The sequence below is a fragment of the Psittacula echo genome, assembly GCF_963264785.1.
Source record: "Psittacula echo genome assembly, chromosome: 2".
NCBI classification, from domain to species: Eukaryota; Metazoa; Chordata; class Aves; order Psittaciformes; family Psittacidae; genus Psittacula; species Psittacula echo.
The window spans coordinates 26,569,942-26,593,903 of record NC_137737.1 but is presented as its reverse complement, the minus strand read 5'-3'; the positions used below and the strand labels follow the sequence as shown (position 1 = coordinate 26,593,903).

Below are 23,962 nucleotides of genomic sequence, written 5' to 3'. Positions count from 1 at the left end.
ATAAATACACACAATTCTAATGCCAAGTGCCTACAATTAAAAGCAAAGTTCTCTTCTGCTCCAGTTACTTGCTTCCCAAAGACCTTTTACCAAACCAAGGAAGACAGCATTTAATCTATTTATTTCTAAGGTTAAGTAAGAACATTTCTTTATGCATTTTTATAAGCCACAGAGAAGTGCATAAGGTCATTTCCCTCTCTTAGGTCACCTTTATAATGAGAGCTTTATTCTAATGAAATATAAATGTGCTTTCTAGTCAACAGTGTTACTGAGGTCCATCAAAGCCTCAGGATTATAGACATTCATTTAAACTTTTTTTTTTCTTTTGTGGTTTTATTTGCAAAGAAACCTCTGCATGACAGCTCTCAATTACCTCTCTATTACCTTATGCCTCACTATCACACTATCAGAGTGGTATTCCTGCAATACACGTCTGAAATATGAAAATAGAGCTTTTCTCGACAGTGCAGAAGTTTTTCAATTTTCAGGTTCTGCATTTTTCCTTCAGCCACCTGTCAGTTTTATGTGTTTTTCCTATTCTTCCACCCTACAGTAAAAACATAAGAACACATCTTGGGATAAGGCATTCTCACCCTGCTGGCTTATTTTCTGATAGCCACCATTCTCCATCAAGTCAGATCCTGCACTAGCAAGAATTTGATCCTCTGCCCTACCTCACAGGCTCAGGTCTCTGCCGTGGTTTTCAAAGCATTTTGTCAGTAGAAACAGTGTTTAAATCTCTTTAACATCAATTCTGGCCCAAGAACTGAAATAGTTATAATTACTACTCTTTATATATATACACTAGGTAGCAGATCCAAGCTTCATGTAAACAAAATGAAACTGTTTCACCCAGGTAACCAAAGGCAATGTTTTCCCCCCTCCAAGCATAGCAAACCTGTCTAGCTGGAGCCTCTTCCCCTCTTGCAGAGGGAGCTGTGGTGTTTATGTGCTTGTGGTGTTTATGTGCTTGTACAGCTCTTTCCATGCAATATAACCCAGTGATTACTACAACAGTCCTAGACAAGTAATATGGAAGCTTTAATCAGCCAGTTTTTCAAGTACATTTAAACGATTGTGGAGTGCCTCTCTAAGGGCAGAGGTACATCCAGAAATTAAAGTAATTCAGGAAAAGTTATATAGTCTTCACATTAAGCAAAAATACATTTTGCTCTTACTGGTAGCATGTTGTGGTTTAAGCCCAGCCAGTAACTCAGAACCACACAGCCACTCGCTCACTCCCCTTCTTATACTTCTTATAAGTACACGCTTGTAAGTATACGCTCACTTCTGTGTGGATCAGATGGCCTGGCACATCAGTCCCACAGAAGTATAAGGCTCTAGTAGATATGGGTGCACAGTGTACCCTGATGCCATCAAGCTGTCAAGGGGTGGAACCCATTTATATTTCTGGAGTGACAGGAGGATCCCAAGAGTTGACTGTACTAGAGGCTGAAATCAGCCTGACTGGGAGGAAGTGGCAAAAGTGACAAGTACAGCAGCTACTCAAACTCTGACCGCAACAGACAACGCAGTTACTTCAACTCCAAATACAGCAACTACACCAACCCTAGTGACAAGTACAGCAGCTACTCAAACTCTGACAGCAACAGATAACGCAGCTACACCAACTGCAAGTACAGCAACTACACCAACCCCAGCAACAAGAGGATTCATGGGTAAGCTTGCAGAAATTGCACCAAATTAAATTAAAAAGCTGTGCTGTTCATAGGTAACCTATTGAATCAAACAAGTTAGAGCCAGAAGTGTACAAGGTGCTAGAAGCTGTCATCAGTGTGGTTAATTTTATATCAAGATTACCTTTAAGCAGTACTATGAGGTGGGCAGTGACAATAAAAATATTTTGTACCACACACAGGTTCACCAGTTATCTCATGGCAAAGTGCATTGAAGGATTTTCAAACTCAAAGATGATTTATGCATTTTTCTTTCACTAGAAGATAAGTGTTCCAAATTTGCTCACCTTTTCTGTGATAAGTGGCTGACAGTTGAAAGAAACTGGTGATGTGGAGAAAGCCTTTTGAAAACAGATGTTTGGAAATTATTGTTACGTGATACTGTGCCAAAAATATGATGTCACCTATAAAAATCCTCTCTATGCTTAAAAGCAAAGAACTGTCATGGTTTAAGCTCAGCTGGTAACTCAGAACCACGCAGCGGCTCACTCACTCCCCCCTGCTTTCCTCCCCCCTTTCCCAGAGGGATGGGGAGGAGAATCAAAAAAATGTAACTCCCACAGGTTGAGATAAGAACAGTCCAGTAACTAAGGTATAACAGAAACCACTACTGCTGCCACCAATAATAATGAGAAGGGAAATAACAAGGGAAGAGAATACAACCGCTCACCACCTGCCGACCAATATCCAGCCCGACCAGTGCAGTGATCTAGCCCTTCCAAGTAACTGCCCCCAGTTTATATACTGGGCATGATGCGCTGAGGTATGGAATACCTCTTCGGTTAGTTTGGGTCAGGTGTCCTGTCTCTGCTTCCCCCTGACTTCCCCTCCTCCCTGGCAGAGCATGAGACTCAGAAAGTCCTTGGTCAGAGTAAACATTACTTAGCAACAACTAAAAATATTGGTGTTATCAGGTTGTTCCCAGGCTGAAAGTCAAAAAAACAGCACTGCCAGCTACTAAGAAGGAGAAAAATGACTGCTACTGCTGAACCCAGGACACAGCGCTAACCAGCTATCTAGAGGAAATACTTTGCAACACTCTAATTTAAAAACCACCAAGCCATCAAGAACAGCGCAGGAAGTTCTACACAACAGCTTTGGTTTTAAGGCTGCCGATCTCTAGGAAGGCTTTCAGTTAATGAAGCGATTACCCACTGCAGGAAGGTTCCAGACAGCAGGTTAGGATTGTGCCCATCACCTGCACTCCCCTCTCACGTATACTAGGGCAAATGAGCCAGGCACCCACTCTGTTCCCACCAGCCTGGAAGCCACCCAGGGCAGCTGGCCCGATGTTCCATTCTTTTCAGGCCAAAATAAACCCTTTGTCTGATCTTTATTTCCTGGAATTATATGGAGTCTTGGAGAGGGTTAGAAGAACAGTATATTCGAAAGATACTGTGGCTTTTAGCTCCAGTAGTACTTCCTCTGAAATACACCTCTCTTCACCAGGCACAGCATCATAGCTTGATTGCTAACAGTAACTGCTATGCTGTGAATGTAACCGTCAGCAATAAAACAAAACAGCATAATCAACCACCCTAATCTACTCTGCTCCTACTGTACTAAAGGCATTAACTTAAATTAGACCTTACAGTTTTGCCTGATCATGTAGACATTTTTTACAGTCATCCAAGATGAGGCATAAAGAAATGCAAATTTCAACAAGCATGCACTAGTTAAACTGACTAAAGAGGTATCTTTTGTTCAGATCTAAACTGATATTTTCAGTGTTTACACTAATGTATCAGGAAAGGCTGGTCAGCACTTCAAAGCTCTATAGGGAACTTTGTTTATTTAAAGCTGTGATTTTTAACTAAAACCTGATTTTTAACTTTATAACTGCTCAATGTGGGTTGCAATTACACTAGTATAAAGTAGGCTCCAAGAGCTACCCTCCTTTCTATTTTCATCTCCTCCAGCTCATTCCTAATCTAACTCCCCTTCCATTTTCTACTGACACAACCATTTATGTAACCATTTACTGAAAGGAAACGAGAGGTTAATTCAGGTTAAAATCAATTCTTTTGGGGAATGGAATTTTATTTATTGCCAGTAACAGTAGTAATATTTGCCAACACAACTGCCAAAAAGCAAGGAAGGAGATTTCCTAAAACTGTATGAGCACTAAAAAAAGGTACCCAGCACCATACTCTTATTTTACAGAAAAACAAAATGTTACCTTGAGCTCTTCCTTAAAATTGCCTGTGTTTTCCTGCACTAAACGACAGCAGAAGCATTTCCATGTTCACCCATTATAATTCAGGTGGGACAGAGATTACACAAGGTAAGGGCAAGCAGCTGAAGGGTTTTAACATCATATACAACAGCAGTTTCAGATGCAAAGCTATTACACAGAAGCAATTTAGGTCTGAATTCACACGTAGATTTTTGTTTACTTTCTGCAGATTTACATTTACAGATGACTGTGGATATGACCTAAGGGTACATCTATTTGCAGACAAAAATGCATCAAAGTGTGTCTAGAATATATCTGTAATACTTACATTTTCACAAGGACGTATCTGCAGCTATGCCAGCCACATCTTTTTGGTATCTCAAGTTTATAATATCATGTTATGTGTCATGTGCATGTTGTAATAACTTTTGTGCTGTACTTTTAAGCCGCAGATAGACAGATACAGATATTATGACACAATATTATTAGCAGGTCAGATAATAGCTCAAAAAATGCAGGATACATGATCTCAATTTCTAGCAAAGTCACCAAAGATAACAAGAGATGGTCAGTGAAAATGCTCCCAGAGACCTCAGGGGCTTTGGGAACATGCCAATAATTTCAGGCAACTCCATCTCTGTTTTACTCCGGAAATACATTCAGCTCTCACTTCACCATACACAGTTTGACCTTGCGGCACTGTACATGAAGACATCAGGGAGTTAACTCTGTGTAGAGTCAGGTCTGTCCAAGTAGGTCTTGTTAGTTCCCTTGCAGTGCCTGGAAAACAGTTCTCTTGCTTCCACTCCAGCTCAGGAAGGATGATATCTTCTGAAAATGGCTGTGCTATAAAACACTGATGGAGCTGAGCCTTTGCACTGTATCAACAGCATTTACTCTAAATGCTTATACTGCCAAATATTTTCAATCATCCATTTGCCTTTCCCCTTTTACTGCCATGATAAGAGAAACTTCCCTCAACAGCAATACAGATATACAGACAAGTCCTCAGGAAAGAACACCTTCATGCACAACGTTGTCCTTTTGCGGTTGTCCTGCCGACTGGGCAGGTTAAACACAGCAAAGATGGCACAAGATATTGGGCCATAAAAGAAAACATAGGAAAATTATCAACTTACTTGTCTTAAATGTAAGTCAAAGAAAGACAGCCTTCTTTTATAAAGTGCAAGCCCAGACAAAATAGTGATTTGGGCAAGGAGGAGACCCAAGTTGACATTCAACTCTAACACTCTGATTTGATCAGCCAGTCCATTAGATTTGATGAGCTAGGAGAAGCAAAGCTTGGCAGTAATTGCATTGTGCTATATGTATATATATATAGATTCTTCACGGAGAGAGGAACAAGGTCTGCTCCCTTTGCTTCCCCATATTAATAAGACAACAGTGACAAATCAAATACTTTAATAAACAACAGAAGGGAACAGCATTCTAAAACCCCCTCTCAGGTCCAGCCTGACTTACCTGACTTCCTTGCTTTCAAGGCAATGACAGCAGCCAGTTCTCTCTGCACCTAAAATACCAGGAAAGGAAAGGATAATTATAGTTACTAGCACAGTCAAATGAAACAAAATGCAACACTGGTAAGATACCGGCTATCAATTCTTTGGAGCAGTCAACTGCATATGGAATTACGTAGGTACTTGGTTTCGAAACTACAGTCACTTTTCCTAGCAAGTCTTCAGCTAGGAATTCTACGACAACTTTAATTTCAGGTAAATATTGCACATTCCTTGAATTCCCATGACATTAGAGAATGGGTAATTCAGTAGCCCAACCTCTAATTTGTTTGCACAGCATATCTCTTTCACAAGCACACACTTGAAGCTTCTTCCTTTCCCTGTTAAATGTTTGTTTTGCCTCTGCTGAGCACCCTGTAAGGCTGGATTTATGTGTGACTCCAGGATAAGAGAGTTCTCCATGATGGGGTTTGGCTGAGGTTCACATCTATAAGTGACATTCAGGTTTTGAAGCTGTCAGGAGGAAACAACCTCTCCTAATAGCATGGCTGAGCATTTCAGGACTAAAGTTTAGCTTGAGATGAACATGCAGAAGTAATCTGATTTCCAGATTTACAGGCTATTTCACTTAGCCTGTGATGAAACAGCTCTGACATGCTAGCCAGCTCCCTTCCTCAGCCTCTTGTCTCTGCATTCGTCGTATTTTCCCTATAATCTCTGCATGATCACCTATAGCCAACTCAACTCTACACCCACTTCTCTCCATAGGTTTGTTCCTTTTTCTAACAGTAAAATTCTGTAGTAAGCATTATTTTTATGCTTCATATTTCCTCACTGCCATCTCCTGTCCCATTGTACCCCACAGCACCCCAAACACTCTCCTGCATTAACCTCAGTTCTTCCTTTCCTCTGCTTCATCCATGTTCTCAGACTCTTTCACACACCTCAAAGCTCCTCTCAATTTTCTTCATTTTCCTAAGGCAGCCTGTCTTTAGTATTGACAACAAATACAGGAGATTCCAACTATTTTTCTACCTTACTTCTCTGTACAAAGTCTCCTGTAGTGTATACTAACCCTCTTGTCTAACAGACCTATGCAAAGCTCAAGGCTACTTTACAGTGGAAGTTTTGCATCCAGTTTCTGAGAGCATGTGAAATTCAAAACATCATTCACAAGACGTGGTATGGTCACAATAAGGCACAAAGCCCATGGAGGATCCCCAAAGTAATAAAATTACTAACAACTGTCAACATCTCACTGTCAACATCTCACTCTCATGACTCTGAAGAAAAGTTTGAAAATGTGAAACAAGGATAGTTAAGATAATATTTGTCTGAGCCGAAAGACAGACAAAATCGGCCAGGACATCTCACTACAGTGGTAAATCCAGCATCCACTGATCAGGCACTCAACAGCCACACAGCAGTACACTCTACATGTAGCAGAAGGCAGTCATAACACAGGTCACATCCTTCCTCTGCTTACATCCTTCCCTCCCTTGTGTCAAAGGACGAAGGAGTTTTTTTTGCTGTCCTTGCAAGGTACAAGGATCTTTTCTACTCCTTGATGCTGCCCCACTGAGAGGGACAGCTTTCTGCCACTCCAAGCAGGAAAATATGAATGCAGTGCCACAGTTTTCTTAAATGTTGTTCCATTTCCAGAACAATTGTGCAAGCTGGCAGTATTACCTTCCCTTCCTTCCTTCCTGTACACTCATTCCCATGTCTGGAGAACTGTTAATCATGGCTAATGTAAGCATAAACTGCAAGTAAGATGGGAAGAACACTTCTGTGGAAAAATAACTTGTGTGCCTGATTGCTTGCAGCAATTAATGCACACTAGTAACAACACAGACAAGCTACCCAGAGTTAGAGCAGGATTTTCAATAAAAGCCCAAGTTGTTTCTGAATAACTTTTCATGGCTAAATTGATCTGACCCTCTGTGTTCATTAACCTCAGCAATGTCAATGCCCTGATCCTGGTCTATTCTCACAGGTTATGACAGTAAGAAACAGTGCACTAAAGTCTCAAATTTATCTTTTAGCATTTAATAAATACATTGTCTTCAAGATTAGCCTGAAGAAACACTACAATCTGCAACAGTTGTAAACTATGCCAATTAACCCAAACAACTGAAAAATGCAAATCTCCCAGTGACTGTAAAGAAAAGCCCATCTTCTCAGAAGAAGAAGCAGCATTGTGGCATCCTGTGGTTATATCTGCAATATTACTTTTGCTTATTAGGTAGTACTTTCCAGGTTTGAAAGACAGTGCTAACATCACAGGCTATTTTTCTGTATTTTGTCTATGTTATGCAAAATATCTAATTGTTTGCAATGTGCCAGAAATGCACCTGGCATATTATTTAATCTGAACAAAATCCTTCAATTAAAGCAAGAGAAAAGAATGCTCCTCTAGTTTTAATATTAACTAAATGTTCTTTCATCAGAGGGTTTCATCCTGACACTCTGAGCTCCCTCTCACAGGACTCACTGAAATCACAATGAATTGGTACTGCTGAGCATCCTTTCGATCTTCCCAGTGTCCCTAGATTTCATAATCTATATGATTTTGTCTACTTTAGCGTAAATGCACTTGACATCTCAGCTGGACATGCAATTCCTATGCATCATTACACCGATGGAAATCCATGTACAACATTCATTCTTCACTGCACACATGCTACCCATTATCATACTTCTTCCTAATAGGATTTCAGCTACTGCCTGTTTGACAAAATCAATAGTTGCACATCACATTGAAGATAATAATGTGGACTCAAAGTAAAATACAGATTCAAAGAGGAGCTATGCCTACCACATTGAGATATTAAATACAAAAAATTGGCTTATACATATAGCTTGTCACTACAAAGCTACATTATCTAAATAGTATCCTATTTTAAGTAGCATTGCAGATATCAAAACTGATTCAGTTTAAAGGCCTGCTTACCACATGTTATTTACAGAAATATTATGTGTCTGCAAGAGAACATTTTTAGTGTGTTGCTGGCATATTACCACATCTTAATCAGTTTATTTTTGCAGTATGAAAGAGCAAGAGTGTGCATACAGACTGGTACCCACATATACTTCTGCTAGATTAAATACAAATGGCATATTTATAGAGTGAATTTTCTCATCTTCAAATTGTCCTGGGTTCAGCAGCAGCAGTCACTTTTTCTCCTTCTTAGTAGCTGGTGCAGTGCTGTGGTTTTGACTTTCAGCCTTGGAATAATACTGATAAAGCCAATGTTTTCAGTTGCTGGTCAGAATGTTTACCCTGACCAAGGACTTTGTGAGTCTCATGCTCTGCCAGGGAGGAGGAGAAGCCAGGAGGAAGCAGGGACAGGACACCTGACTCAAATTAGCCAAAGAGGTATTCCATACCACAGCACATCATGCCCGGGGATGTAACTGGGAGTTCCCCGGAAGGGCATGTCCTCTTCTCTGTCAGGCTTATTTCCGGCGGGCAGTAACGTATTCTCTTCCCTTGTTATTTCTCTTATCATTATTATTATTGGTGGTGGCAGTAGTGATTTGTGTTATACCTTAGTTACTGGGCTGGTTTTATCTCAACCCGTGGGAGTTACCTTCTTTCGATTCTCCTCCCCATCCCTCTGGGGGTGGGGGGGGAAATGTCTCCTTCATAGGTTGACCACCCAGGAAGGAGAAAAAAAGATGTGTAATTGCTAAGCACTTGTATTATATACTTCCCAAAGTATAAAGGTGGTGACCAGACTGGGAACATAAGCCAGATCAGTTTCATGATCCATGATTCTATTGTATTACAAGTCATTACCATAAAATACAATGAGACAATAACCTTAGCCCAAGCACCACACTTGAAAAACACTAACACAGCAAATACCGGCTCTAAGTAAGCTACGGCATATTGAAACTGTGAGATCAAAAACAACAACTTTGAGAGCCAATAAATCAGCATTGTGACGAGTGACTATTAATCCAAAACACTGAATGCTTATCACAAATACGATTAGACACACTCCTGTCAGATCTGTTGTTATCTCAACCCTTTGTGCCCCATGTTGGGCGCCAAAAAGAGCTGTCGTGGTTTAAGCCAGTCGGCAAGTCAGCCACGCAGTTTCTACTCCCCCCCCCCACCCCAGAGGGATGGGGAGGAGAATCGAAAGAATGTAACTCCCATGGGTTGAGATAAAACCAGCCCAGTAACTAAGGTATAACACAAATCACTACTGCTACCACCAATAATGATAAGAGAAATAACAAGGGAAGAGAATACGATACCGCCCGCCGGAAATGAGCCCGACAGAGAAGAGGACGTGCCCTTCCGGAGAACTCCCAGTTACATCCCCGGGCATGACGTGCTGTGGTATGGAATACCTCTTTGGCTAATTTGAGTCAGGTGTCCTGTCCCTGCTTCCTCCCGGCTTCTCCTCCTCCCTGGCAGAGCATGAGACTCACAAAGTCCTTGGTCAGGGTAAACATTCTGACCAGCAACTGAAAACATTGGCTTTATCAGTATTATTCCAAGGCTGAAAGTCAAAACCACAGCGCTGCACCAGCTACTAAGAAGGAGAAAAAGTGACTGCTGCTGCTGAACCCAGGACACAAAGGACAGAGAAAGATTTTTCAAAAGTAAATGACAACTTCTGTCTTTCTGTTATCCATGAATCCGGTAATTTTATCATAGAAGGCATAGCTTTACCTCTAGTAGACAGTTCATACCACCTCTGCTTTTCTCCTCCTCTCTTTTTTCTGCTGATACCAGTCTTTTGTGAAACAGTATTCTAGATACTATTCTAGATGCCAAATAGGACTTCAGATGTAGAGACAAAGTGGTAAACCCTTCAGAAGCTCAAAATTAAATCCTGCAACAGAAAGGTCTAAACAGCAGCGGTTTAAGAAAAGAGAGTCTAGTTCACATTTTTGCATGTCAAGTAATGATAGTTTGATGGACTCAAAAAAAAAGTGGTATTGGCTGACCTCTTTAAGTACCAGAAAACTGTATTTCCCAGATTCACTGCATCCTGATTTTTTTCTTCTGTCCCATCACTAGATAAGTTAAGAGCTTTGCAGTGCAAACACTCATAGCCATCCCACTATGCTCTGGTTTTAGCAGACAAGACACTGAAGCTGCTCTTTGGGACATGACACTGGATTCATGACAGCTGTGAAACGCTTCTTTAAACACAGGAGTAATCACTACATTTTCTTAAAAATTCATTACCAAAAAGATTATCCAATGCAAACATATTTCAAATGGCACTTTGCACCGCCTGCGTGTCAGCTACCTTTGCAATTTAAGTTTAACCGTGTTGTCAGTGCCTCATTGTAATGGAGAGGACGATATGAGCATATAATTCAATAGCCTCCATTCAGTTATCTTGGCTGACTCTGCTTCTTCCACTGTAGAATAAAGCATAAAGAAAAAGCGAGACCCTCAGCAAGCTACTTATCTTTTGTATCTGATTCTGCTCTTAAAAGAGGTGTATTCCATACATTAGGCACAAGTTAAGATGATAAAGAAACCTGCAGTTTTTTCCCTGCTGTCCTTCTGACTTCGCATCATTCATGCAACTATTGCTATTATCTTCTACAATCTCCATAACCTTTGTCTAAAACCAAGAGTGCATTTCCCTAACTAATCACCTGTAGACCAGCCAAATCATAAAAAATAATAAAAATAATAAAAAAATATTAAAAAAATAATAAATTGTGCATTGAATATGAAAAGAACAAGGGAAACACCACCTTGTAATGAAAAGCAGTAGGAAATAAGTAATAAAAGAAAGGCCAACAAAGAAAGCCAAGGTACAGTAAAGAAAAAAAGGTGGAGAGAGGAATTCACCAAACTTGTACAGATGCCTGTGTCTGTGCTAGTCACTCCATAATGCCTTCATAGCAAGCACATACCTTACAAATGGAATTTAAGGTATAACTGTTTTTTCCCTAAAGTAGACTTTCAACATGAATCATATATTCAGCATCCTAAAAGTGCCTGTTACTCCTCCCTGCCTGTAAGGAGTGCCTGGGAAGCTAGCTCAGATGTATATGCTTGCCATATGGCTACTTATATTTAGGTTAGTTCTACCCTCTAGAACAGCAGATTTTAGAGAGTTACAGAAATATATAATTAGACTGTACATGCATGTGTGCTTACAGTTTTTCCCTGCACTTTCAGATACTAAAATGGTGATTTTTCATTTAGGCACACAGATTCCTCCAGTGTTGCTTGGGCTGGATCTTCACATCAGTTTAGGTTTGAAAATTTAGTTCCAAAAAAAGAAAAGGTGACACAGAAGCATCCTGCTGACCTGCCATGGAATGTTTTATTCCATTACAAGGAAAGCAACAAGAAAAATGAAAGATACGGTGGTGTTATCGACACCAAAAGGATTTGAACAGTCAAACCTAGAAATACACAAAAAAGTCTACACTAATCTCTGACTGCTTTAGTGCTGGGATGGAAATAAGGTTTGGGGTGGGGTTTTTTTCACTTCTGAAAAACTAGTCTGATGAGTATTATGAACAGGACTCTGAATTTTGAATTCTTCAAGGAAGACTGGCTTGATTCTGTACAAAATACATGTGAGCCAAAAATCAAGACAGTGTGAACACTGCAGGCTAATACCTTCACTTTTGGTTTCCAGCCTTTGCTCACAGAACCCTTTTTTCCATACAACTTCTGAAGCTGACAGGAAAAAACAAAAAGTGAGAACCTGTCTCCTGGTGAGTTCAGCCCTCTGCTGAGTGGTGCAAGCTGAGTGGTCAAATTCCCTTATACATTAAACACATAAAGGCTTTCCATAAACTCACAGTGAGTACTTTAGATTCCTGTCTACTATATGGAGGGAAAGCAATATTCTGGAGAGATAAGAGAGAGCACAAATTCTCCTTCCCTTCCATTTTTCAGCTATTTCAAGATAATACTTTATTCATTTTACTTAAGATATCTTTTATCCTCCCTCATGCCTTTTTCATGGCGGCGTTACCCCACTTGGTTCAATTTCATCTCTGTACCTTCTCACACATCCAAGGCAGAACTTGCACTAATTCCACGTTTTGCTGATAGCATGATTTAGGTATGATGTTTGCCGAACCATACAATGCCATACTTCTCTGCAAGTCACCTTATCCAAACCCCTGCTCAAAAGCAAGGTCAGCTACAGAATGTTGCTCAGGACCATGTCCAGTTGAGTTCTGATACCTCCAAGGAGGGAGACCACTACCTCTCTGGGTAACCTGTTCTACTGTTCAATCACCCTCAAAGTAAATAAGGTTTTTCTCATGTTTAAGTAGAATTTCTTGTTTGTGCCACTGTTTCTTGTCTTGTCACAAGATGCCACCAACAAGAACCTGGCTTTGCCTTCTTTATTCCCTTCCATCCGGTATTTATATACACTGATGAGATCCTCCAATAACCTTCTGCTCTCCACATTTAATTCCCAGTTCTCTCAGCCTCTCCTTGCAAGTCAGATACTCTACTCCCTTAATCATCTCCATGGTTACTCACATACAACCCAGTAGCTCCACATGTCTCTTGCACTGGGAGTTCAGAATTGGCCTCAACACTACAGGTGTGTCACATCAGTGCTGAGCAGGGGAGAATAATCACCTTCCTCAGCCAGAGGACAATGGCCTTACAGAAGGCAGTTGGTTTTCTTTGCCACAAGGGCACATTTCTGGCTCACATTCAACCCTGTGTCTACCAAGACCCCCAGGTCCTTTTCTGCAAAGCTGCTTTCAGATAGTCCCTAGCCTGTAGAGGAGCATGAGGTCATTTTTCCCAGATGCAGGACATTGCATTGCCCTTAGCTGAAATAAATGAGATTCCTGTTGGCCCATCTCTCTAGCCTGTCAAGGACCCTCTGAATGGCAAATCTGGTATATCAACCATTTCTTCCAGTTCTGCATCACCTGGAAACTTGCTGAGAGTGCATTCTGTACCATCATGCAGATTACATCAGATCGATTGAATCTAGCTTAACCTTCTGAAGTCATTTCTGTCTGCTTATTAGAACAAGGATCTTACAACAAGATAAACAAGATGCATCAAATTCTAACACAGACAGGATAAGCTGCTGTTTATTATGAGGTTGTTCATTGAGGCTAAATACAGCTGAGAAGACAGATACCCAGGCTTCCTGGGTGGGTCTCCTCAGAAGCTTATGATAATCTATGCCAGCACTGCTGAGGCTTTCTCTTCCTTTTATCCCCATGCCATCATGGTCTTTATACTGATGTCAGTTGACCAAGAGGACCTGAGTGTAAGCTACCTGGCAGAAAAATCACAATGATTCTCCAAACTGGTATCTCCTGGACCATGAATAGCATGGTTTACAAGAGATCAGGCTGCAACAGATCTTGTTTGGACTGATTATAATAGCTTTAGAATTGCACAGTGAGAACTCAATAAAGCTTCCTCCTTTCAGATACAAAAAGGTAGTTTGCATTACAAACACCTGCTCCCTAAGACCAAGTCGTTAATTTGAAAGGATCCAAAACATGACAATATTTCAAACATGATCAGTACAAACTTTGATGCAGTGACCTTACCGCAGAACTGAGACAAGCAAGAATCTCGGCATTGGTTTCTGCCGTATCTTCTATTTTGTGATCAGGCCTTAAAAAAATAAAAATAAGATTTTATTATTTCTTTCATTCTGTTTCAACATCTTTTGATTCCTGGAAAGCAAGGAACTGTGTAGCCACAGGCACTACCTTAAAAGGGCTTTTGACATTCCACATCAAAATGCTGACTGCAACATGACAATAATTAATTGTGTCAGTAACGACAAGAGTATACCCTTTGTCCTCTGCTGTCAAGAACTCTTTTGACTGGACTAACATAAAACAGTGAGAGAAATCTTCAGTTATAAAAATGTGATGAATAACTGAAGATTGCAGGACACTCTTAGCTCAGAGTTGCTTATTTGAGTGCATATTTTGCTCTGCTAAAAAACACTCCATCAACAGACCAAAGAGTTTTCCATTTGTCCCCCTCTCAGCTAAAGTGTGGAGTAACACTTATGGAATGCAAGCTCACATAGATAAAAGCAGACAACATCAAAATCATTATATGACACATGAAGTTTGATATTAAATAAATAAATAACAATGTGAACATAAAAAGAACATATCAAGAAGCCATAAATTAGCAAATTAAAGCAATGGTTGAGAACACTATTAGGTTATCTTGACAGTTATCACAAGACAGACTTAATGCGTCTTGCAGAAGTGGGACAGTGCAAGAAGAACCCTTCTGAAAACTGTCACGGAAGTCTGGCCATATGGAAAAAGCCACACAAAAGCTGCTGTGGACAGTGCATGCGATAGGACTGTGTTTCTGTGCTTTTCTTTAAAACAGTTTAATTCCCATCATTAAAATATCTATGAGCCTTTCAGAAGGCAGTCATAAGATAGATACCAATATGATGGGGTTATTACTATGAGAAGAAGAAAAAGAAAATGCCCTTGAGATCTTTACTTTTCATGGTATTCAAGAAGCATGGCATGCCAGCAAACCAAGCAAATACACAAAACTGCAGCTGCTGTAAATCCCAGGTATTAGCAGAAGCTTCTATCTTTGACTAAATTAAATAGTTGCTCATATGCCTTGACGTGTTTAGGGGGAGAGCTGACAGTATGTCTGGAATATGCAGCTGGTATATTGTGGTTCTTACATCCCATGTCCAAAAATTTCTTTCCCTGATAAAAAAATAAAATCTGAAACACAGGTTACTACAATATTCAATACTTTTCTGTGAATAACAGAATAACCCTGTGATTAACAGGGTGTTTAATTACCCCAAGAGGCCTCTGCATCAGTCCCATCTCATTTGACATTTACAGGGGCTCAGTCCTGTGGAATACACATAACAACATCAGCCTTCAGCTTAGCATGAGCGGCTTTAGTGTGTAGGGAATCTGCCAAAGTCAAAAGGCAACATTTATTCAGGAACTGCAAGCACATCTCAGGCTTCAGAAGGCTATTTTCATTGTAGAACTTACTATAGTACTATATAGTAACACTGCTAATACTGACCAGAAGCAAATGCAAATACATCACAGATCTGTGCAGCAAGTTGAGACCAGGCCACATTTATTTAACAGGGTTTCCAGAAGAAATTCTGAAGGAATTTCCCAGAGCTGCTACTGCCTACTCAGGCCTACAGACTCCTTCATGGAAAGCAGATCCATGGTACACCACAGAGACCCACTGACGCAGTCGGCAGTCCAGGCAAGCACAAGGCTGCTGTGGAGGAGACAGAGCTCATTTGGCTCCTGGGACCACCAGGAGATGTTCAGCATAGCCTTTTGGTGCACAAGCAGGCAGTCGCTTCTGATTTAATCAAAAGCAGGCAATCCAATTAACAAAGTATATTTCTTCATCTCTATGTATACACAAAATTAATGCCTTCAATACAGACTATGAGAAAAACTAAGACAGAAAAATAAATAAAAAAAAAACAACCAGAAGAAACACAATGCTTCTAGTGATATGAAAAACAGCTTACACATTTGAGAAAGGACAAACACTCATTGCAACAAGAGTTTAAGAATTGCCCTCCTTCTTCATACATATATATACAAAGAGTATATAGGTTTATTTAAGGTGGTCAGATAACTTCAACAAACACCTCATCACATCTTTTCCCTTCCAGCTTGTGCACTAGCAGTGTATTATTTGCATTGAGAATGGAGAATTTTGAACCCGTAAAGCCTCCTTTCCCTTTAATATTACTGTCCTTCAAGAGTATGCCATTATTTAAAATTCAGTTCTTGTATATGCATATTTTATATATGTATATGTATTTTTATATATATATTTATATATGTATTATATTTTTTAAAAAGCACCCTCACAATCTGACAGGTAAAACCACCATAAAATAGTTCTTCAGTGACAATGTTCCCAAAGCGAATACAACTTCTATGAAAATATGAATAATGTGAGCAAAAGGAGCTGGAAATGTACATTAATGAATAATTGTTCAATTCATGTGACAGGGATCATCCTCCAGTAGAAATGACAGTTGCACTGGAATGATAAAACTGAAAGGCAGACAGTAAACTCAGACCTAAAAAGTTTTCAGTGGATTTTCCTATCCAGCATCCTTCACGTATCACATCAATATAACCTATCTGCTCTGTCTTTTTGATTCAAAGTCTTTGCACGAGAAGTCATAAACCATGAAAAGTGGACTGATTTGCAGTGATACGGAGAAAAACTCAATTCCCTCATATTTAAGGGACAAAATCACCCTCATATTTAAGGGACAGCCAGACTGCTTAGCACCAGCATAGGCTGGAAGACAAGAATTTCTATTTGCAAAAAAAAAATTCAAAGTTTTTCTCTCATATGCATCGTCTGCTTAGAAAAAAAATCAAGTTTCCACCCTCAGCCATGCAGAGAAATTACTGAGATTTTGTTCCACCAGCTCAATATGTCTGAACTTAAGAAGCTGGGCTTCAGACAGCTTACAGGGACTTTGGTGCTCCTTTAAAATATTTCCATTGGACATTTATTTGAGAGAATGTGTTTTAAAAATCTAACCTGTAGAGAAGGAAAGTACGTATAGAAGAAAGATTTGTCTTGACATCAAAGAGAATAAATCCTAGCACTGGCAGAGTAATAGTTCTTCACAGTATAAGTACTGGGTTTGAGGATTCATCGTGCTAGGGACAATGAAGGAATTTAACCCAACTTGCCTACCCAGGCCAGCTCCTACAGATTTCTTAACGCATGAGAGATCACGAGCCTCCAGACCTCTCACCAAGACCTTTTTCCTATATTTTGGCCTCTTACTGTGGCAGAGATAACTTTGATTTCATTCTAGCTGCTCTAAATAGGCAACATTAGAGTGCAGCTGTATCAGCACAGAAGGTATGATAACATCCAATATCAGGCAAAAGAGGAGACATGTAGGAAGTGAAACTCTCAAAAGGTGGATTCTGAAAAAGGAATAGTGATGTGAGATAACAGAGCTCTGGCAAACGTGCAGTAGCTGGCAAAAATCAGCTACCACATTTCTACCCATTCCCTCTATCCATCTGATGGCTGATCCTGACACAGCGCAAGGGAATCTGGTCTACCAGTCAATCAGCTCCACAGCATGGCTGCTGCTAAATTCATGCCAAACTTCTGAATGTAAGAGGAGACACAAAAAAAATTAATAAAGCCATTTGCTCAGGTAATCTAGCAAGCTAGAGTCAGCAAGCTAGTGCATAAGAACCACAATATGCCAAAAACCCTGAGCTGAGTGCCTTAGTTTATCTACCCACAATTACAGAGCCCATCCCTACAAAGCTTGCCAACCCTGAAAAGAAAGTTGTCTCATTTGCACAGTGGTTTGGAGGTAAACAATATCATTATAAGACAGTGACTTACAAAACAGTCAGCAAAAGTTGCAAACAGCTGTACATGCACACTTACAGATTACACATGTCAATCCTGGCAGGAGACAATGGCAGTAGTTGAAGTAGGAGCTTTACTCCGTTCTTCCATCCTTCCTCTTTCTCATATTCACAGAATAGGTAGGTACATTCATCCACTGAGAACTGGTAGAAAGCATGAGTGTCTCGAAAACAGAGTTGTTTGTCCACTGTTAGGAAAAAAATAGTAACATTAGATAGCCTGTAAATCTTTACCATGTAAGGGTTCTGTGTCCTCACTTCATTCTGTATTGCTCTTGACCTTAATGCTGAGTTGCACCACCATACAGGGCAAAGGGATTATAAACTTGGCATAGAAGCAATCTTGCCCTGTAGTATTACTTCAGTGCACCCAAAAAGAAAAACCACAAAACCTCAATTTGAAGAATTCCAGGCTGCTGAAATTCAAGCATTAAGACTGCTGAGTATTCAATCAATTTTAGAACAGTTCAGAATTAGAAGATAAAAACCTTCCATTCGTCAGATTTCTGAGCCTCAAATTCCATTGATTTCTAATTTGGCCTCATTAGTGGCCAGGCACTAATAAAAAAAGTTCAATAATGGAGATGCAGCCACTAATTATCCCAGCTTTTCCTCAAATTCAGGGCTGCTGGATTTGTGAACTAGACCTGAGTAAGATGATGTGCTGTTACAACAGCATCTTCCCTGGCAAAATCAGGATTGAGCTGGGATCAAAGAATGGGGTCCAAAACCAAGAGCATAACCTCCTGCTGGGAGAGTCATTCAGCCCTTGCTGAAGCTGTGTTATCAGACATACCATCAGCATATGTCAGAAAAGGTTAAAGTGAACATAAGAGGAAATCTTCCATAACATCTCGCCTTTCACAAGGAGAAAGGTTAAGTGTCTAGCACAGACCCCAGGGTGGGGTATGCTCTGAGCTGAGCTACCTCAGTAGCTACAGCTACAAAGCTACAAAGTAAAGTCCATCAGATTTCCAGAGGTTGTTTACTGGTGTAATTAATGCCAACCACATTAGCTGCACCAAACCCATAAATTTGGTTGGGAAGGTGGGAGCAGCTGGGTAGAACTTGGCATCACCACCATCTCAAGGAGCTGAGTCCCCTCTCAATCCATTGTAATCTAAAACTATGAGAAACAGAGAGAAGAAGGGTGTGTCACTGACAATAGATAATGGTCCGTGGTGAAACACACAAAAACAGAGAAGTATTGTTTGGCATGGATTGTGGGAAAATAACCTTGAAAATAAGGGAGTTAACACCGCTGTTAGCAGAAGGGAGTCTTATATCAGTAAACCTCTGTTCACATGCTGGCCACGTGTGCGCTGATGTTGCAACTGGTAATTTTCCACTCAGGGATGGACAAGTGAGAAGGCCAGATGCGCATCTTGATTCAGGGGACACCCTGATGACGCACTGCTTACCACCTCTCCAACCGGGCAACATGCTCCATCTTCTTCTCCTGCTCGGCGGTACCCCATGCAACCAGGGGTTGGAATGTATGTAACCTGCTTTGCATTAATATATGTATTTGCTTTGCACTAATAACTCAATAAATAGACTAGAGCATTTGATTGTTTATATTGTGTTTGGTGTCCAGTCTTTGTACATGGGAATCCTATGAACCTGAAACAAAGGGAAAATAACTAATAGCTAGGGAAGTCATCCAGTGAAGCCATGATCTGCAGCGACTGAACAGCTGCTATCTTGTGAAAAACCCAAAAGAGCTTGCAGAGAAAAAAAAATTAGGATGGAAAAGACACACATCGTTAGTAATAAGCAATTACATTTGCAAAAGAAAAAGGAAGGAAATTAGCTTAAAGAGATTCATCTTTGGTATTTATGAAACGAAAGACCACAGAGGTGAACCTACCGAAGAGATAGTAAAATAAAAAACTGGCAAGAAAATTGGATCTATCTGCATTTTTTTAGTTTCCCTCCTTCCTCTTCCATCAAAAACATGAGTCTTATTTACCCTATACAGGAGAAATTCATAGCTTTCATCGTGCTAGAAGTACTATCAAGACTGACCTGATAATATAATGCCCATATCCAGGAGGAGCTGCCACACTCCAGCTGCTGTAGATCTGCACTTAACAAATGGGCACTGCTCCAAAAGCCAGTCTACCAGTTCTGATCCAACACAGCTTCTCCTGAAAATAAGCAAATCATCACTTCTTACACTACAGTAATGTTAAAATGCTCTTTTATAATAAAGAACTCTTTTTTAAAGCTATTAAAAGTGAATCATTTTGTTCGGCAGGGAAAACCCTTTATCTCAATTACTAATGTCTATAATCCTATTCATTTCAAGGGAAGAAATTAGTTTGGCAAGCCTCAGGGGATGCTCCAAGTTATGAGGGGACTAGTGTTAGATAAGTAAGTTCCCTTGCATATCTGACTCATGCAGCACACTTAACAATATGTAATATTTTTATCAATTTGTGCTGCTTACAGACAGTCATCTAAAGATGGAAAAAAGCTAAATAAAATAAAGCTTTTAACCTCGGGACTTTATTTCTTTTCCAAGCACAGGCATAAGCAATACAGCTACAAAATCTATGTGTTAAGACTTTGAGTGTTGCTTTAGGATGTACTTCATCTTCCATATTATTGATAAACTTCAATTTTTAAAAACAAAGCTATGGCTTTTTCTTAAATATGGATATGAATGAATGGTGCTATAATAGAGACCTACACATTTTGGCAGAATTGAAAATAGAAGGAAGCATTTATATTGTAATGCAACACAAATGGCAAATCACTTCATTACAGAAATATTCCATAAATTACATGCAAAAATCACTGTGTAATTAAATCTTAGAAGTCCAATTAATCTCTTTTATAACTCCCAGACAGGGCTGAATTTAATACTCTTTCTTTTCAGCAAAATAACAGGCACAATTTTATATGAAACCATAAGCAATTAAATTAACGGACATACAATTGGGCCACTGCTGCTTTCTGACAACTGACAAAGTAACATAAGAAAAGGCATGAAAACACATGAGCTTTTAAAGAATTTTTTAGAAAATAGCTTCAATTCTTAGTAACACACAAAATCTCACTCTTAGAATTTACTCTGTTGTCAAATCGGAGCATAGACAAATGCAATTAAAACCCATTCAGTTGATTAGAATGAATGATGTCAGGTTACCTGCAAATGCCAGTAAGGTACACCCTGTCTTTAATCAGGTCAGATGCTTGTAGAGTAAAAATATTCCTGAGAGCTCTTCCAGCACAGGAAGAACTTTCTCCATAAATCTGAATGAAAAGAGAAATTGAAAAGTGTGACAAAACAGGGATTTATTCCTTCTGTAGTAAATTGCCTTGCCACTGTCCAATCCCTCTCTCTGAGCAATGCTTTCTCCCCAGCTAAATAATAAGCAAGCAGTCAAAAGTAGATTTAGATTACATACTAGGAAGAAATTCTTCTCTGTGAGAGTGGTGAGACACTGGCACAGGTTGTCCAGAGAAGTGGCTGCCCCGTCCCTGGCAGTGTTCAAGGCCAAGTTGAACAGGGCTTGGAGCAACCTGGTTTAGTGGAAGGTATTCCTGCCCATGGCATCATTTAGTTGGATCATTTAGTTGGAACTAAGTGATCTTTCAGTTCCCTTCCAACCCAAACCATTCTATGATCTATGAAAGCCTCATAGGAAATGCACCCCAGCTTCTGCCATACTCAGTTGTATCATGGATTGCAAATACCCTCCATGGGCTGGACTACTTGTACATTTGCTGCCTTAGGAAAGCAGGGGGTTTACTATATGTCAGATTTACCTTTGAACATATAAATTTGAATGAGAACAAGTGTTATTCTAGCAAAGCAAACAGACACTATTTGCAAAACCACACAAATACAGTTAAAATTAAACATTATTCCATATTTACTGGAGTTAAGCAATTTAATACAACCCTAATACACATTGATATCATTTCATAGCTCTGTGGTGTTGTTCAGAATCTTTGGAGGTGTCCTATGACAGTTACAGGTCAGTTCATCTGTATTTCGCCAGGAAGATGTGGTCTTTCAGAATGGATGCACTCTGACTTCTCCTACACCTGATTTCTACCTTCTCTCTCTAGGCTGTAGATGTAGTGGAAGGTGTCCCTACATACGGCAGTGGGGTTGGAACTAGATGATCTCTAAGGTCCCTTCCAACCAAAACCATTCTATGATTCTATATGTCTATCAAAAAGAGACCCAACTCTATCTTCCATAAAACCATACTCCACCTGGACTCTGTACACCACTTTAACCCAGGCTTCTGAGGAATGTGTGATGTTTCCTTCCTATCCCAGTAAAACACATCAGTAACAACTAACATGAAAGAAAACCAGTGCTGCAGTATCACCTTTTTTGTTTCTGTTTTGATTCCTATGTTTAGAAATCTTTCAAGGAATATAAAATAGTCCTGAGACAGTGAAGTATTGTAACATGCAAATGCAAAGCTCTTAAATATTGCAAAGGTAAGCTAAGCAGTGGCAATCATTTAAATGGCTGTGAAGTGAGTGCATGTTGGAATTCACAAAAATTCAGTTTGCAAATTCAATATCAGAAGAAGACAATTTCTAACACAGAGATTATAACTTGTCAACTGGATTTAATGGCAGGCCACGATCAAAAGTGTCTTCAAAGCTACAACTAAGAGGTTGAATCAAAGCAAAACGATTCCTACTACCTTGTTTGATGAAATAGAATTAAGAAGAAGCTTGACAAATACCTTGTTTGAAGGAGTTTCCAGGTAGGGATTTGAAATTCTTCTGGACAGAGTCTGTAAAACAATTTGTTAGGCTTTAGTTTTGTTATGATTTTTGTGTAGAAGCAGAAATCTAGGTCTTTCAGCTATTGAAAACTAAATAAAAAGAATTGATCAAATCATCTGAGTAGTCTAACCGAAGTCTCCAAGTAATTTTTTTGCACATCGGGAAAAAGGTTTGGTAAATTCAGTTCTGTGGGTTTTTACTACATTTATTCTTGAGATGGAAAAAAAGAGGAGGTAGCAAAGTCTGTAGACCGTACACAATTATTTGGGTCAGGAAAGACCAAAAATGACAGGGAAGAATTTCAAGATAAACCTAGAAAAAGCTGGGTGAAAAGACAATATCATGATGAGCTCAACTTAAAAGTAGCATGTACTAGAGGGAGAAAATGTAATTACACATGCTCTAATAGCTCTTATAGCAAACTTTATCAATTTAGTAAAAACACCCCAGGGTCACAGAACACTTCTCAAGGAAGACAACTCTCACAAATGAAATTCTTAACTGAAGTTAAAAAAAATAGATAAATGAGGAATAAAATGGTTACCAACGGGAAGGTAACACTGCTTTAACGTAGACCAGCATTGTCCCTACCATGCCACACGCTGCACTGATAGCAGCGTTTCAAAAAATAGACTCTCCAGTGTTAGAAGGGATTCAGACAATAACAATAGTAGGAATAATAAAGGATCTGGATAAATTTTAATATGAGAAGAGACAGAAAAGACTGCAACTATTTACCTTACAAAGGAGAGATTACAAGACACATAATATAATTATATAAATCAATGAAAAGGCAGACATTGTGCTCTGTTTTATGTCACTGAGAATAAATGACCACCCAATGAAATTAGAGAGGATTCATGTTTGAGGAGATAGAAAGGAAAATGACGCATAATTCTTCACAGCAGGGAAATACAAATGCTAAAACATTACCACTGATCAATAAAGGTTGGGGATTATAAAGTTATGAAATTAACAGTGAACCTAAAATTCTAGAAGGCAAACAGAGCTAGGATAAACATCTCTACTAGAGCCAGGTTACTCCACCTTTACTCACCATGATACTTCCACATCTTGTCAGTGTTAAAAGACAAGATATTGTCTACTGTGATGCTTGCTGGCAACTTCTATCTTACTACAAGCCACACAAGACACAAATAAACATTGCCCAAAAGAAGTCTGGAAGTGGAACAGAAGACGTTGTGAAGGAGTACTGGCAGCACAATAGGAGGATTGTGTGATGGTCCCTCATATTATTCCAACTTGTAGGCAGCATAATTAATCCCTCGCTTTGAGAAGGATCCAATTCCCACCTGGTATATTGCAATCATGGAAAAAAAAACAACTCAACATCCTTCACACCCTGTAAGAATTAGAGAATCATAGTGCCACCTGTCTTTTTTTCCCCCTCTATATTCCTGTTACCATATTTTTGGACAGGCAAA

At 39.6% G+C, this 23,962-nt stretch overlaps 1 protein-coding gene across 1 annotated transcript in view; it reads right to left on the bottom strand.

Annotated features, from left to right (window-relative positions):
• The window catches only part of RAPGEF5 (Rap guanine nucleotide exchange factor 5), a gene marked incomplete at both ends in the record, with an annotated part of 162,974 nt that overhangs the window by 106,281 nt on the left and 32,731 nt on the right, over positions 1–23,962 (bottom strand). The window contains 6 exons of the mRNA XM_080611916.1: positions 5,356–5,404; positions 13,893–13,959; positions 17,773–17,941; positions 19,782–19,903; positions 20,908–21,014; positions 22,475–22,525. Coding sequence (XP_080468042.1) covers positions 5,356–5,404; positions 13,893–13,959; positions 17,773–17,941; positions 19,782–19,903; positions 20,908–21,014; positions 22,475–22,525 — 565 coding nt within the window. The remainder of the gene's footprint in view (positions 1–5,355; positions 5,405–13,892; positions 13,960–17,772; positions 17,942–19,781; positions 19,904–20,907; positions 21,015–22,474; positions 22,526–23,962) is intronic.